This window comes from Archocentrus centrarchus, chromosome 15 (assembly GCF_007364275.1).
Source record: "Archocentrus centrarchus isolate MPI-CPG fArcCen1 chromosome 15, fArcCen1, whole genome shotgun sequence".
Lineage (NCBI taxonomy): Eukaryota > Metazoa > Chordata > Actinopteri > Cichliformes > Cichlidae > Archocentrus > Archocentrus centrarchus.
Genome location: NC_044360.1, coordinates 4,671,988 through 4,690,155, shown reverse-complemented (window position 1 = coordinate 4,690,155; position 18,168 = coordinate 4,671,988). Strand labels below are relative to the sequence as shown.

Genomic DNA, 18,168 nt, shown 5'->3' with positions numbered 1-18,168 from the left:
CTGTTACATAAGCTCCGCAGCGCCTCTGCGCAGTATATAACAAACTCCATGCTGACTTTCTTCCTTTCCCGCCCTGGAAGCCCACATGTTTAAATTTCTGCAGTCCTGGGTTTGTCCTGCTAAAGGGCCAGCTCACTAATCAGCAGGTCAGCCACACATATGTTTTGCCTTGGAGATCTGCTGCGAGCTGGAGGGCCACTCTAACTAGAAGATGCTCGGGCAGAGAACTGACTCATGTGCTGCTGTGTGGAGCTCGGTGAGGCTGCGGTGCAGAACAAGGAGCAGCATTCTCTCAGGCTAATGCTGATATTAGCACTTGCGTCCGGGCTTGTGAGACGCATCTCTGCCGCCCCCGTGCTTAAGTGTCGCTACAGGTTCTGACACGTTCTCAAACTTTTGTTCTGTGTTTGACTGTTAGCATATGAAAATCCACCTTTTAAATGTCCTGTATCACTATACACAGAACATGTATGCATGTCCAGAATCTGTAACAAGCTAAAATCCTTGAAAGTCAGTTAATAGTTTGGCAGGTTATGCTTATTTTTAACGAGGGTTTGACCACCAGCTTCATGACATCGTTCATTAGGAAGCACCTAATTCTCTGACCAATTTGGGGGCTGAATTCAACTTTTGCAGGCCTGACTTTGCAAACCAAAATCAGCAACTGCAAAAAATTTCACAGTAATTCTTGCCTCAGTTTCTTATGAAAAGTTGTTTTTTTTTTTTGTTTTTTTAAATGAGCTACGTTGTGCTGACAGGAACTGCAGGAGAAACAGTAAAGCTTTCATCACCCGTGGCTCACGTCTTCATCGTGCATTCCTTACATATCTGTGCGACGGCACTTTGCTGCTATACTCCACACAGACAGCACGGCAGAAAACACGAATGATAACAGAAGCTACAGCGGGGCACCTGGAGAGCCATCCTTCTCCTGTCCCTCTTCCTTTCTTTCTCTGGGAAGTAAACTTGGACAGTGAAAACAGGAAGTAGGGCCTACCGTGTGACTCCAACACACTGCCTCTATTTTTAGACACACACACACACACATAAACACACACAGCCCTGCCCCCGTTTCCTTCAGCCCATACAGAGGACACCCCTCTACTACAGCCCACAGGCAAACAGGGTCAAGAAGAGAGCAGGCCTGAGTTCTTCCTCTATTCTCTCCGTATGAGAGTTTACAGAGGATCAGGAAGCCAAACTGGACTGCAGTGAAAATGCTGCAGAGGCTTTCAGCGAGACAGTCCCAGGTCCAAAATGACTGTAAAACACACATATGACTGACACTGCACACTGTTCACTTAAACAGAGGGAAAAATGCTATTATTTAAAAGCCCTACAGACGGTATAGCAGTTTATCGTGTAGGTATTACTACAACTTTCATATCTGTGAAAACTGAAAACTGCTCAAAATAATCAGCCAAATCAGTCAAAATAAGCAGTATACTGTATATCATCTGATCTGTGTATATTAATTTCAACCATGACAGGGGCTTTATAAACAGGTGAAAATGTTCTGTGCCTTTGGGGAAGACAGCGACCTGCCTGATCCAGAATCAGTGCAAAAAGCTGCTCTTGTGCTTTGACCTTTGTAGAGTCATTTGCTTTAGCACACGTAGGTAAATGCCTTTTTTTTTGTTGTTGTTAATTATACAAAATGAACTGAATTATACTTGCTGTGCAGACAGATGTTTTTACATGAAACATTCCTCAGATGACCGGACACAAAGTATATACCCGTTTATAAAAAAAAAAGGTCACTGGCCGGGCCCTCATCAACACGGGCCTCGAAGTGTGCCACGCTCATTAACTCGTCACTCAAAGCTGAACTTGTTTTCGCCTCGGCAGACTTTTCCTATGTGTGTCTCTTCTGTCAGCTCCAGCAGCTGAACCACAATCATTTTTAACCGCAGACAACCACACAGCAATCTGGCTTTGTCACAGTTGCAATACCACAAAAACAGTGTTGGTACCACAGCTGGGAACGAGAAAGCTGGAAGACACACCAGTGATAGTCACGGGTTTGATTAAAAAAAAAAATTTTTTCCATTTTAAAAACTGTCAGTCAGCTTTCAGTTATTTCTGCATTTATTTTATTGGCAGCTAACTTCATATGTGTTTTCCATATGTGTGTTTTGGTTGCAAATGAAGAGAGTCTGCTTTATTTGACCTCGATCAGAGAACCGCTCCATTAAACACAGAGAGCCTATTAAAACTTTGAGAAGCTAGAAACAATAACTTTTTTCTTTTTGGATTAAGGAATTCATTTGTAGTCTTTAATGTATTTTTGTCAACAAACATAGTGTTAATCATAAAATGACACCCAGTGTTTTCTTTGCATCTTATTAATTTAACACTGGTATCAGATCAGTTCTCGGCATCAGCAGATCCCTTAAACAAAGGTATCTTTATCGGGGGAAAAAAAAAGTGGCTCAGATGCACCAGAACACCTTTTTCCAGTTGAGATCTGGTGAAGAGTGCAATCAAATGGAAAGCACAATTTTAAGTAAAGTGAGCAGGATCTGCCCACACAGTGACAGGTAATTCTTTTGCACATGTCCGAAATCTCCACCATGTTTCATCAAATCCACCTAGTTTTTAGTATTTTTTTTGGAAGGTTTACCTTGAATAAGAATAACTGGACATTCTCTTTCTTTCAGTTAATTCTGTGCTCTAACCACAAAGGAATTATCCCAATATGTTTGAATGATTTACAATGCTACTGAACAGGTACAGTGTGAAATGTACTGCACACAGATAACCAAAGTCCATTATTGGCACTGGTAATTGATGTCCACAACAGAATTTGACTCTGCACAGAGTCCATAAATGATAACTGCCAATCAGGAACGATGCAGGTAAGCAGAAAAAGAGAAGAAAATGTGATGTATTTTAAGGCGTTTCATTTAGAGGTTGCACAGAATCAATGTTAAGGAGATGCAGCTTCTACCAACACTATGAGAGAAGGTGGGAGGCCAACAGCAGAAGAGAGTGAACAGAGAGACCCAATGGGAGGGAAAGCAGGCAGAAATAAAAAAGCATCTACGGTGTTTTTAAAAACAAATGATTCAATTAAGTGAAGTATTTCACTCAAGTGTGTCAAAGTGAGATGTGTTTTTACAGCAAGTGTGCAGACCACTTAGTCTGATGACCTTCAACTCAAATTAACAATGAGAAGAGTTCTGACTATAATATGACTGGACAAAACCAATTACGTCTATTCATGTCAATACCATTATCTGTTAGCATCATCCTCTGCTTTCATTACATCAGGTCCCCTCAAATACATGTAAAATATTACAATTTAAGCACAAGGAACAGACAGAGGAAGAGGGCACACCTTTACATTTTCCTGAGCCAAGCTGCCACTGTTTTAAAAAGGGAGGGATTTACAGGTTTGTTGCAACTTTCTCTATCACAAACACACTAATCTGCAATATATTTACAGTCTCTTCGCTCCAGTTAACATGACATTTACACTTGGTTTACCTGCTTAAAATCGTTTAGCTGTAGATGGCCACAGTGGATAGTGTAAGCAAACATAGAGTTATAAAGTGAATAAGTCTCTGGTCCAAGTCTGAATATATATATATATATATATATATATATATATATATATATATATATATATATATATATATATATATATATATATTTTTTTTTTTAAAAAAAGGAGAAATTGAAAAGGAGCCAGTTGAGGTGTCTCAGGCATCTAATTAGGATGCCTTGGGCCGCCTCTTGGGTGAGGTGTTCCAGGCATGTCCAACTGGGAGGAGGCCCTGTGGTAGACCCAGGACACGCTGGGGAGATTATATCTCTCGGCTGGCCTGGGAACACTTTTGGGTCCCCCCGGATGTGTTGGAGGAGGTGGCTGGAGAGGGGGAAACCTGGGCTTCTCTGCTTAGGCTCCTGCCCCCGCGACCCGGCCCCGGATAAGTGGAAGAGAATGGATGGATGGATGGATGGATGGATGGAAAAAGGAGAAATTTCTGGCACTGTCCTTTATGGTTCCAATTTCATTTGTATAAAGGCTATGCAGCCTTCAGCCATCAAAAGCATTTAACAGCAGAAATGCAAGCATAAACTGTATATAAAAGATGAAAGTAGCCTGTAGGTCAGAAAATTTAAACTAAGGGGACGTACATTCTTTCTGATGGCCAGCAGGGGGCTTCTCAGTTGGTTTATAATGTTGGTGAACACTGTCCTGATGTGTTTACAGTCTCAAAAACAAGTTTCAAGTCCTATTTAACACAACATGTAGTTCACTTTGTAAGTTATGGTCTCCATTAGAGTCAAAAAGCAGGACAAAGGCAGGTATGCTTTAAGGTGGGCCTACTTTGCAACTGATGAGTTGCTGCAGTATACGTGCAGCATCCCCGGGTTTCTATGTCTGGTTTAATAAAACCAAGCTGATGAAGGTCAAAAGGCTTGAGTATTTAAAAGTTTTACAGTACTGTACTCTTAATGATCATGACCAGGTAACCATTCCTGAGGTAAAATAAGTTTTTTGTCACATGCTTTTTTCTTAGTCTCCCATACTGTCAAAAAAAAAGAATCTACGATGGATTTAGAGAATTTCTACATGCCTCCTGACAGGTGTGAATTAAAAATGCAGCATTCTGCTGGAAAACAACAGTTGTTGGCATTCATGGGGATCTTGCTTTGACGAACACCACCAACTTAAACACTGTTTTCAACCAAGCCATGGCAATGATGCTTCCTAATAATAGGGACCTGCCCAGGCAGGACAACTGCTCAGGAACAAAAAAGCATGACAAGGAGCCCAAAGTGTTGACCCAGCCTTGAAACAGCACATATCCCAGCCCTATCAAGAGTCTGCAGGATACGTTAGAATAAAACCGATCCACATCATCCAGTCCACGGTTCTCTGCCAGACACCACAGGCATTTGACAACAGAAAGAAAGCTAATTGAGTGGGCTGCTGTTCAAACAGCGTCAGCCCTAGGCTTCTCCCTTTCCACATGTGTGGAGAGGTCTGTACCACACGTACTAAGTTCTACCTCCAACTCTGACCATCCCCCTGATCTTTGCGAGCAACACCTGCTACACTATACTACACTTTTATAACTAGGTCTGATACCTACATCTAAGAACATTTTGAGTTGAAAAAAACAAGGTTATGGTTCTAGCATTTCTATCACTAGTGCTATGGCATTGAAAAATGTGTTTTCAACCATGGAAATCATATAAACTTAGGTGCCGTTTACACGAAGCCGTTTTCACTGGAAACGGTGTCGTTTTGATGCGTTTCAGCCTTTCGTTTACACGATGGCGTTTCAGAAACGATCCGCCTTTACACGAGGACATGTGAAACGATGAAAACGATGTAGTTCCCATGCCAGGCCACAAGTTGGCGTTGGTTTTCTCTTTGCAGTTTGTTTACGCAAGACGCGCATGCGTGGAGTGACGCAGTAGGTAGTGCGGCAAATTGTTCATTACTTACAAAACGGCCAATGTGAGAGGTTTTGTGTGGACAGATGATGAGGTTGGATCGCTGCTGCACACAACGCTGAATTACAAAACGGTAAAAACACAGGAAAAGCATAAGAAACACTCGTGAATCCGCGAGTACTGTTTATCAGTTTGCGCGTGCGCGAAAAACTGGCCGTCGCAACCATAGTGCGCATGTGCGAGTCGAGCGTTTTCAAATCACCCCGGTTTCAAGTGTTTACACGAAAACGCAAGCCGGTGCGTTTCTGAAACGCTCCACTCTGGACCCCGTTTCTGAGGTGCCGTTTACACGAGACCGTTTTCATTTTGAAACGGTGTCGTTTTGATGCGTTTCGGCCTTGCGTTTACACGACAACGGTGTCGTTTTGATGCGTTTCGCCCTTCTGTTTACACGACAACAGAGTGAAAACGATGTGTTTCAGAAACGGGGTCCAGAGTGGAGCGTTTCAGAAACGCACCGGCTTGCGTTTTCGTGTAAACACTTGAAACCGGGGTGATTTGAAAACGCTCGACTCGCACATGCGCACTATGGTTGCGACGGCCAGTTTTTCGCGCACGCGCAAACTGATAAACAGTACTCGCGGATTCACGAGTGTTTCTTATGCTTTTCCTGTGTTTTTACCGTTTTGTAATTCAGCGTTGTGTGCAGCAGCGATCCAACCTCATCATCGGTCCACACAAAACCTCTCACATTGGCCGTTTTGTAAGTAATGAACAATTTGCCGCACTACCTACTGCGTCACTCCACGCATGCGCGTCTTGCGTAAACAAACTGCAAAGAGAAAACCAACGCCAACTTGTGGCCTGGCATGGGAACTACATCGTTTTCATCGTTTCACATGTCCTCGTGTAAAGGCGGATCGTTTCTGAAACGCCATCGTGTAAACGAAAGGCTGAAACGCATCAAAACGACACCGTTTCCAGTGAAAACGGCTTCGTGTAAACGGCACCTAAAACACATCGTTTTCACTCTGTTGTCGTGTAAACAGAAGGGCGAAACGCATCAAAACGACACCGTTGTCGTGTAAACGCAAGGCCGAAACGCATCAAAACGACACCGTTTCAAAATGAAAACGGTCTCGTGTAAACGGCACCTTATACTTTGATGCACATTTGTAAAATCACCATTATGAATTTGAGAGCTGCTCCAATCCTCCCCCTCTATCCCTCCTTTAACCATTCAAACGCAGACAGCTTCCTTCAACACCCTCTTTGTCTTGTTCTTGTCTGCCTCTGTAGCCCCCCAGCCCCTCCACCCTAACCCTCACAGATGCTTCTTGTTTGGCAGCAACACCAAACACTTAATGTCCTTCTCCCCGCTTCTCTCTTTAATGGCAAGTCCTGACAAGGTGGCTGCCTACACACAGTTCGAATGAGAACAGAAATTCCTGACACATTCAGGAATCCGATCTCCTTTTCATGTCAAATGGACATCAGTCATTGCACCATTTTTTTCTGTTCTCGAGCAGTTTTCCCTCTCTCTCTCTCTGCCAAAGCCACAAATCAAGCTCATATTTGCTGGACAGCAGTAGTGTTAATTCATAAATCATACGCACTGCAGAACAACCAGTGACCGGCCCTGCTGACTCACATCTCAGCGGTACTGGATACTCGAGGTGAAGCGCAGCTCTCTCATTAATTAGGAAATTATCAAGTTTATTTACAGTCTGCCACATATTTTATGATATCCTGGCAGTTCAGGAACTGGAGAGAAATGCTGTGATTTCAGCAAGTCAACTGTGAGCTCCTGGAGCACTCTACACAATCCATTACACAACAATTTTCATATTGTTGCATACTGTTCTTCATGCATGCTTGAATAATGAGCTCAAATTTCTAGTGTGTGTGTGTGTGTGTGTGTGACCTGCTCAGCAGGTATGACTTTCTCCCTGAAGGTGATCATTCACAGAGCTTGTAAAGGCTTGCGGGAATACGCTGACATTTGGATTTGTGCCCAGATATTTTTTTATTTATTTTTTTTAAACCTTTATTTTTCCAGGTAAAATGTTTGAGAACCAGTTCTCATTTACAAACATGACCTGGTATTAGTGTTGTTTGTCACTACATGGGTATTTAGTTTCAGTTCACATGCTCCTGTCAATGAAATATCTGCTGATGTTTCCATTTCCAAGCCACTGTGGATACTGTGTCACCGTTAGACAGAGACAACACATCACTGTCTCCGAAAGCTTTCATGTGCTGAGGAACTATTTTGCATCATGGGATAAGATCTCGCCAAAGGATAAAACAGTCCAAAAACCTAAACTCTGTGACGCTCCTTTGCCATGGATAATAAGACTATTGTATGCACTGCAAGTGCAGAACTGTGTGTTTTTTTTTTTTTTGTAGAGTTTGTCCAAGGGGGAAAAAAAAAACACACACATAAAGATTAAAGGAGAAGGCATTATCAGATGTGAAGCGGTAACAAAAGGGGTGTGAATACAGCAGCCACAGACACAAGCAAACGAGAAGAGTGAAGCATTCAGGTGTTGTGTGACAATTCAATGTGTTCTCATTTAAAAACATCCATTCTGCCACATACCGCTGCCGGTACAGAGATACACACGGGCTTTTCTTTGGTGCTGGTGCTTTGAGGCACCGACTGTGGCAATGCTGGACACTGGGAGCTGTCGGCCCGGTTTTAAAGAGCAGTGGATCCCAGTTTGTGCCACACGTGGACATTTTGTTTTCTGCACCTTGTTTCACGTTGTTTTTTGTACTTCCTGGTTAGATTAAGGAAAAGATTGTGGTTTGTGTGGTAACATATAACACTTCACTGTAATAACCCTATAAATTGCATAATGTTGCTTCTGGGTACCCACTGCATTTAAATGGAAGGCTGTGGTAAATATAGTTCAGTTTATTTCTTTTATTTATATATATTTTTTTTTAGCTTAATTATAATTCAACTGAAAAAATAAATAAATAAACTGAACCCGCTTGAACAGCCTGGCAAAGACTGCATTTTGTAGGTGGCTACAAAATATAGTAGCTGAGAAGGTAGAGTGTTTTTTTTTTTTTACTAATCAGAAGACCAAAAACTCAATGCTCCTCAAGTCTGCGTGCAGACTTGAGGACAGCGTCCTTGGACAGCGACAGCGAACCTTAAATTTCTGGTGTGTGAGGATGTGCAATAATCAGAAAGTGAGTAAAGGCACAGAATAAAGCTCTGTGTGAATGCGGCTTGTAGTAAGAAACACTCAGAGTCAGTCTGAGTGACTTTTATGTGGCACAGGAATCATTTTTAACTCATTGTGTTGAGGAGCAGTTGGCCTGCAGTATTAATGGACATTTTTACAGTCTCAATGACCTTGTTCTTATTAAGCGCAGACAGTGAAAAACACTGGGCACCAAAGCAGAACGTAACCACTTCAAGCTCGTTATTATTCTTTCTTTACAATGAAAATGTGCTTTTGAATCCTGCGGCATATTTTCTCATTCACTGTCCCAAAATATTTATATTTATTTGCATCGTCTATACAGTCGCCATCGTTAGGTTCTTGCTCCCTCTGAAATCTCAGCTCATTTCTTTCCTGGCTGTGATGTTTAACTGATACGCACAACATTTTGTTTCATCTTCTGTTTTCAAACCAACAATCACTGAATCGTCAGCAAATTTCACAAAAACATAAGCTACGTTAGCCCTGCACTCATTAGCATAAAGAGTAAATACACCTGGAGAGATGCCCTCAGCCTCCCACCCCCACAGGGCCCTGGTGTTGGTAATAGCAGCAGATGACACCGCACCAATTTCTCTATTACACCTTGGTCAACTAAACATAAAATGATGAGAACCATGTCACCCCAGAAACAAAGCACAGACTGCACTGTATGACAATCAGGGAACGTGAGAACTTGTGTTTCATGATTGATGACATATGATGCAAAAACAATGCGCTGACTAACAGTAAGTACTCTGCCTGAGTTCCTGGAAGACGTGTTTGGGTGACACAGACAGGTGGCATGGCTCTCCTAAAAAATACTGTTTAGAATAAAACATCGCTGTGAGGCAAACAATGAGCACATTATGATTTGTGGTAATGTTCTTCTGACTTTCTAAGCACTTTGAGTATCATTCTCCCAAAAAGACCTCATACTTTTTCAAGTCTGTCGTATTTCGATGGATAAAATAATACGGCTCTTTTCGTGTGGGAACTTACACAAATCTGCAACTGAGCTTGAGCCCAAAAATAACAAATAAATCAGTCTTTGTATTCAGAAGCACTGTTTTAGTCTGGAGCAAAGTGATTCTCCATCAGCCTAATGATAAAATTTAGTTAAGGTCCTACTGCTGATTTTGCTGTCTAATATTATTATGAATGTATGTTATGTCATATTCTCAATATTTGAACAGGAGATTTATCGTTTCCCTGCACACATGAGTGAAACAAGCTTTATATTTGGAAAGAACAACTGGAAAAAATATTATTTGTTGACTCTGGACCCGACACAATCAGGGACATTTGAGCACGAATCCAGTAAAATTTAGACTGGAAGTAAAGTCAGTGGATAAAAAGGATGGCAGAGCCGTGAGCCCATTTGGATCAATGCAACACCGTGTGGTCTAGAGATGGGAGCAGCTCACGATCCCACACAACGTGACACAATAAGATACAATATGATACGATACTGTCATGATACACTGGTGCTGCGAGGTCCTCTGAAGCACATTTTCTACATTGCCGGGATTGAATGACAACCTTAAAACGTGTGAGCACATCAGTTTCTACAGACAAGCCAAGCAGCTAGTTGGTATTTAGCCCCGATATTGGACACGTTGATTTAAACAGTAATTTTCTCTCCAAACCTCCTCTTTGTCCCAACATTTCCCACCACAGTAAGACACTCTACACATGGCCCGAGCTAATCAACTCAGTGATTGGTGATTACTTCAGATTGGTATTGATTTCAGCCATAAGGGCAGTACTAAGTGGTGGGAGTGAGAAAGAAATCCAGCCTGAGTAAATCATGTATTATTATTCTGGAATGATTTGATGTGAAGAAGATTGCTTTCCATCAGCTGAGATGCTACTTTCAAAAAGCTTTCATGAATCTGATGTATCAGTTTGGAGTTTTGGAGACAACTTGCAGACATGAACTTTAGGAGCCTCAGCGACTGCTCTTCTTAAAGGATAAAAAAAAAAAAAAGCTCCACAGCAGACTGCTTGGAATAGCTTACGTTTGCACTACTCATGAGGAAATTTAGTTCCCACAAGCTGTTATCTAGTTTTCTTTGTCTGAGCTGACATAATACTAGATGTTGCTTATGTTGAGACATGTTCGCCCATGGGAGTGCCTTGAAACATGTGCAAACACAAGGTGCGAGGCTCAGACGCCGTAGATGAAAAACTCCTTTCACTGGATCAAGCTGACAGCCATAGAGGGTCTTCTGAATTTAAAAAAATAATACAGCTCAGTCAGGACCACTATAGTTCTTTTCACGTGCAGTAATTTGTATTTAGAGGAATACTTCTGTTCTGTGATCTTCCTGCCTTTCTTCGTGCATTCATGAAAAGCTGGAGGCAGGATGGACAGCAGCGGGACGAGCACAAACCAGAGCAGGGAGCGGTGACACCGAATAAGTCAGAAACAGCGTGAGAAGCTGGGTGGAGGGGGGGCCTGCTAATGTAACCCACTCGTTTTGTACTCCACACTTTGGAACCTCAAAGTTGATGTTTTGGCCATGCTAGTTTTTTTGAAGCCACATGTGACGTTATTGGGATGAGAGGATGTAGCGATAAGTTATCAGCTAATGCTAGCAAGCACTATCGATAAGTGTACAGTGCACCAACACTAATAATGTATCCCACAAATGTCTTGGATTGGCTGTGCCCCATGCTGTTTGTCAGATAAATTATTAAAATGCTCCAAAAGGCACTGACAGCACAGACGGGCCCGGTTCAGCAACTGGCATTATCCACAGAAGCCACAACCGGGTTGTTAACATGCTTTCTGATGCTGTAAAGTTGGGCGTTTCAGGATGAGAGTCTGCGAGGACTGATTTGCTTTTAGTGGTTACTGGAAGAAATGCATTTTTTGGCACTTTTGTGGGCTTCATTTTTCAGCTCTGGAGGTTGACACTTGGTTGCAAAGCAACTTGCAGATGCGCAGGCTAAAGCTGCCATAAATGAGATTTGCCAAATGATGCTTGACTTCTGAGCCTACCTGAACTTAAAGCTCTGCTTGATTTAAAACTACTTAGTGCCTAAACATCTTATTCGGTAAGTTTATCAAAGACCCGAACTTGACAACAACAGTCGTCTCCAGGTGCTTAGTAAAGAGAACTTGAACAACCAGATGATCTCTGTGAACAAGCACCTGGCGGTGGTTCCTGGTTAACAGGAAGAGACCTCCAGCAGAACCAGGCTGAGCAAGGAGGAGCAGCCATCTGCCAGGACCAGCTGGGGGACACCAGGAAAGCGAAGACAGAAAAGAGGAGCACAGAGAGACTGGAAAACAACCCAGCAGAAACAAACTTAATGATATGCAATAGTGTAAATGCATGGGAAGTCCCCCAGCAGCATGTGTGATACAGCTCGGAAATATTTAAAACCATCAGAAGAGTCACTAAGAGCCTGCTGTTCCAAAACTTTCTGTCAAGATCTTAATGTTTAACTGTGATAAACACGAGACTTCACACCTACAGCATGACGGTCTCTGTTCTTAAAAGTTTCCCAGTGCGATATTTTGCAAAGATTTCCACCAAGAGAAATGCACTCTCTTCCATCTTGTCCTCCTCCCAGCTCTCGCTCTGTGTTTAATGGACCTGATGGCCTCATCAATAATACAATCAACCAACTATCTGCTTCAGCGGCTTCAGACAACAATGAACGGCTCCTCGATGCTCCTGTGAATGTGTGTATGAGTGTAACGCATGTGGCTCAGCTGCATCCACTCTTTGTAGCTCTGCTGTGGGCCACTGGTTCATCTAACAAGAGCAAAACAAAGGTAACGGGATCTACACTGTTGTGCATCTCCATGACTCAACAGCAGGACAGCAGCACGGGCTTTGCAGAAGTCCTCTAAGTTTAAAAAAAAAATAATTTAATCTTCTCTGCACGGTTTATAAAGTTGAGATCTGTGGTAATTCCAGCGGATCTATCAATACCTGTATATCAGAGTGGGATGAAACACCGACAATGACCATGTTTGAAGTGGCTTCTGCTCACAAGTCCCTGCATCCCAGCACTTTGCCTATAACCACCTTTCAGCTGCTCTGGGTGTGTTATGTGGCTAGATATTTACATTTGATAGTGCAGCATGTCACAGCAGCAGAAATTTCCCCTGGTTTGGTTCTCTGCACAGGAAACATGACTTCATATTGCATGTCTGCTGGATGTGTAAATAAGCAACATTAACAATTTAAAAATGCACTATGTCAATTTCCCACTTGTTCCCTTTCTCCAAAGCGCTCAACATGCTGGCATGACTTTACCACAGTTAACTGCTCACATCACTGACTCCTTTGTGATGCAACACTGTAATTCAACACCAGATAAAAGTCTTATGGAGTCAAAGATATTGACGTAGTAGTTCATGGTAAGAAACTTGTCTTCACTGTTCTTCACAATATACATGTTGTTGCGTACTGCTTGAATCAGCTAGCGTCATGCTAAATTCTTATGCTCCAGGTCATCTGCTTAGGTCAGCTGACTTGCAGTTTGTCGTAGTCCCGAGATCTGTTCAGTCCAACTTTATTTATCTGGTTCGCAGCAGCAGTCACTTTCAACCTGGATGGCTTTTTTTTTTTTTTTTTTAAATAAACCAAAACAGCAGTTCCTCTAATGGCCACTTGAAGCCAGTTACAGAAGTGAGTCAGTCCCCATAGACTCCCATGTTAAAATATCCAACTTTAAAGCCGAAATAAGCATGTTTGCAGCCTAGTATAAGAAATGGCCTCTATGGCTAATTTAATCTTTGATAACAACTATATGGAGCATCAGTGGGGGGGTTTTTTTGGACACTGGTACGGCTTAAAGCTAGGGATGTGGCTGCTTTGATTGACAGGTGTGCCCACACAGGGACCTCTTGCCAGCAGCGGTCTGCTGAGCCTAACCTCCACTAAGTGCAGTCACTGAAACCGACCTCTCCGACGTGTGTCTGGTATCGGTGCCTTTGGAGTGAAATTATCTTACAAATATTAATGCCTACTGTGTGACGCATCCCATCCAAGAAATTTATGTCTCAGTTTTGGTGAGCGAAATTCTAATACTTTACTTGTATATTATCTACTGGCACCTCTCCATTTTCCTCATGCAGCCTTTATAGGTTCTCTCTCTCTGCACGCGGCCCATGCATCATTCACCAAGGACACCATGATACAAATCTGTGTGGTGCCAGCTGCACGCGACAGTATGTGACGCCTTCGGATGAGGATGTGTCCCATAACTTTTCCAGCTGGCCACTTTCACATTAGAGTGACTATTCCTAATGTCTCTGTTTCCATGGTGTCCACACTTAACAGTCATCATTTTCTGCAAGTAGACCTTTACTTTCAATCATCAACATTTCTTAAAAGGGCAGGACTTTCCCTTTACATCGATCTTCACTTAATCTATTAGTTCATACTGGTTCAGTTATTAATCATTTATAAAGTTAAAAGCAATTAATCATTTATGAAGATGAAACACCAAATATTGAGCCGTTAAAGCTTCTCAGATGTAAGGCTGTCAAACCCTAAAAAGATTCATGTTCAGTGTGTCTCGTTTGGGCTATTTTCACATTTCTTTTGAAATATGCACCCTCTTGAAAACATTAACGAAGCTGGCTTTTGTATTATTAAGCAGTGGCACTGTTTTATTATATATAGTCTATAGATTATCTTATATGATGGCAGTATATACTGTGGTCACAATCAAGTGATTTGTAGGGTTGTTTTTTAGGTGTAAATCAATTCAAATAAATGACTATTTATAAGCTGCTTCCTGACAGACTCCCAGGGGAACTGTGATTGGAGTGAGAGTAATTAACTGATTCACTGAGGTCCCTTTGCCTACATGAGGGGGTCTGAGCAGCTTGTTCCACCGTCAGTCTCACCGTGTGTGCTTCAGGTGTCGCCTAACCATCTTACCCAGTCCTCAAAGTGCTTGCTGCCGTTCTGCAGGATGTCCTCGAACTGGATGATGCAGTTGGCCACGAAGTCGTCGTAGCCAATGGGCGCGTCGTGGAAGACGGATAGCTCTATCTTGCGGCCGTCGTGGACCTCCGTGGTGAACTCGTCGTTCCACGTGGGGCTGTTGGTCTTCTGCTTGGTGGAGGTCTGGCCTACGCGGGAGTCGTCCACGTTCAGGGCGATGTACGTGTCCAGGAGGAAGGTCTGCGTCTTGGGACCGACGGCGTGACGCAAGGACCAAGCTGTGGGTTTGAGGTCCAGAGCCTCGCGGATCTTGATCCTCAGCTGCCCGTTGAAGACCACCATGGCGATGAAACGGTCCCGACGTGTTTCTAGTAAAACGTCAGGACAGCTTTCTCCTCAAACGCCTCAGAATAAACACACACGTCCTCGTGTTTTAGCGGTTTGAATAGCGGCTCCGTTCAACCGGTGGTCCTCCGGGCAGATAGCGTTCCTTCCAGTTCAATATGAAGGAGAAAGTGCAGTCACCAAGCACACCGGGACTGGGCTCGTCTCGAAACGTCTGCACTTGTCGAATATGCTACAAATTTTCCACAGAAACTGAACTTCAGTGGCGGAAAAGCGACCGACAGCCCGGGAAGCCTTCCTCAGAAGTGCACGGAAGAAACATGAATAGCTACACCAAACATGCGAGCAGAGGCCCCAGATGTGAGTCGCTCTGTCATGGTGTTTACCTTCGAGGTATTAAAAGGCTCTGTTAGCTGCAGCGGGGCTCCCTGGAAGCACTAGCCTGCGTTGCATTGCACTGTGCGGTGGGTGGGTGGCTCCAAATACCTGCTGCCAGCCGCCGCGGCGCATTGGGGATGTTCGAGCCGGAGCGCTGCGAACCAGACAGCGGCCGGTAACGACCGCAGCAGGGGCGGAGAGAAGGGGGGCGGTAGGTGGATGTGTCAAAACGGGCTCCTGCTGCTTGGTGCACGGCCTGGTGTCAGTCCAGTGCAGCTGTTTGAGCTTAACTTCCCGTGGACACAACCTCCCGACACCGCTGTGTCTCCGTCTCTCTCTCTCTCTCTCTCTGGTGCAGGAAATGCGAAAAACGCGTCAGATTTAGCGGAGCCTGATGTGACAGACGGGGGAGTGCGACGCAACAGAGACTGGGGAGGCGTTTAGGAGCAGCGGGGCTGGGGAGAGGGTTGGATGAATATGAAAGCAGAGAAATAAAAGCCCGAGCAATTCACCAAGGTGCCCTTGAGCAAGGCTGGGGCTGTATAAAGAAGCCAGTGCAGGTTTATCCAGTGAAACGTGTGCGTGTAAAAACTGTTTAACAATGAAGGAAAACTGGTGTGCGCAGGGGGGGGCTATTTTTTTTTTTCTTCTATATACTGAAATGTGAACGAGCAACATGTCTCCACTCATTTTTCTGTAAGTCCAGGTGTAGAAATATTAACATTCATTCACTCAATAAAGGCCATTTGCCAAGGCCATAAAAAAATGGGACCTTAGGGAAGAATGTGGGGATATGTGAGGCATGTGTGGAATTTCAAAGAGGTGTCTGAAAGCCATATTATCAGTCACATAATGTGTGCAGCACTGTATGCACTGCAGAAAATACATCTTAAAGACAGCTTGAAACCTTTACTTGCAATCTCAAATTGTGCACCAAGTAGACTAAAGAGCATTAAGCAACATTTCGGTTTTCAGTTTTGGTTTACCAAGGATGCAATGCACAGAGTGTAAGTGACTGCCAGACTGCACCTGCAAGACTGTGTTGCAAGATACGAATGTTTACCAGGACTCTAATTAGTTTTGCAAAATCATGTCATGAGTCTTCATAGCTTCCATAATTTTTTTTCAACTGTACCATCCTTGTTTTGAATTCCTTCCACGATAAAAATGAAAGTCTGCTTGCAAAGAGCCAGACACAGCATGTGACAGAGGAATTGGATTTTCTGCGTTCTCATATATACAGACAAGTGCTTTATGTATTTGACACAGAACATGCAGTCTGTTTCTCCAGAGGCAAAAATGGCAAGATGTGATTTATCTGTAAGCTTAGTCTTATTTGTAACAACTGTAGAAGAAGGGTCAGACGTCTGCTACAAGGTGACAAGGCTCTTACTGCAGGAGTGCACAGATCTGACAGGCTCAGTATAACAGAGAGCAGTTCATATGTTACATAAAGGAAGGGTGCATTTATGTGCAGATAGCACTCAGTGTTTACACCGAGGAATATCAGACTGTCTTTAATAGAGAGTGAATATGAATATTTAATCTATTAATCAAAAAACAGTTTTTACTGTTTTCAAACAGCTGGTCTCTTTCTTCAGGATTTGTTGGATACTTGTGTGATAATAATTCTAAAAACAGAGGACCTTTTTTTTATTCCTCCTCTTGCCTTTACTAAGATGTGTCTTTTCTACCCAAAGGCTGAGTTCAAGCTGAACATTTTCAGCTCAAATCTGAGAAAATTTGAGAAAACTCTAAAATAGCTGGACAGTCACAAGTCTGTTAGAGGCTACTTTACTTGCCTAATTTAGACAATGTTGCGCAAAAGTGATCATCAGTATACAGCCGGTGCAGTTTAGATAAATGAAAAGGGAAATGTGGAGAAACACAGACAAACGCAGGGGTGAAAGGGCTCCGTCATGCTTGAACCTTGAACAGTGCTGACCCCTCCTGTCGATTGTTTGCAATTTCAAGCTTAAGCCACCTCCCACCAGCTGCAAAAATGATGCACAGCACTGGAGAATAGAGAGGACAGGGAAAAAAAAATACTCTACACTGTCTGTCCCAGTTTAATTCTCACAGCCTCTGTAGCTTGGTCATGTCTGTGTCAGACATGCAAGAACCAGCTTATTACTATCATGAATTCTGCATTTTCTGATAGGGAGACAAATATAGACTTTATATTTGAATCTGGCCTTGTGGTTTGGTAAATATCCATCCATTTTCTTCCACTTATCCATTCAGGGCTGGGAGGGTACACACCCTGGACAGGTCACCAACCTGTTGCAGGGCTAACACAGAGGATTTAGAACGATCAGTTAACCTAACCCCCACTAACTGCGTGTGTTTGGACTGTGGGAGGAAGCCGGAGTACCCACACAGACAAATGGTGGATTTGATCTCAGGACCTTCTTAGTGAGAGGCAACAGTGCTAACCACAATGCCACTGTGCTACCAAGGGAGGGATGGGGGAGTCACCAATGGCAAACTACAGCATAAAAATAATGAGGCTTTAAATATTTACAACTGTAAGCTTTAAATATTTCCTTTGAGGTAAATTAATCAACATCCAGAGAGTCTGGATGTTCTCAGTGTAAGGAAGACACACAGTTGAAAGCAAGTATGTGGGAATGTGGACTAATTAAGTGAAACTGCTGCAGAAAATGCTATTTGCTGGGTCTACTGCAAACTCAGTCTATATTGTTATAGATGTTAAAACACAATTTTGTCCTCCTAATGTAGAAAAGGGGAATGAAGCTGCATTTTATGAATCTTTCCGCTGCTGCAGAGAGGAGCTGCTGGCTGCTGGCTGCAGCAGTGGATCTAATACTCTTCTTTTCTGTGGTTTTCCATCATTGTTTCAAAGGAACAATGTATTTCTGTCACAGACTTCTCCG

The 18,168-nt window shown here is 43.1% G+C and overlaps 1 protein-coding gene across 1 annotated transcript in view; it reads right to left on the bottom strand.

Annotated features, from left to right (window-relative positions):
* The window catches only part of LOC115792920 (protein kinase C epsilon type-like), an 88,663-nt gene extending 73,773 nt beyond the window's left edge, over positions 1–14,890 (bottom strand). Inside the window, exon 1 of the mRNA XM_030747556.1 lies at positions 14,543–14,890. Within this exon, the coding sequence (XP_030603416.1) occupies positions 14,543–14,890 (348 nt within the window). The remainder of the gene's footprint in view (positions 1–14,542) is intronic.
* Between the last annotated feature and the right edge of the window lie 3,278 nt (positions 14,891–18,168).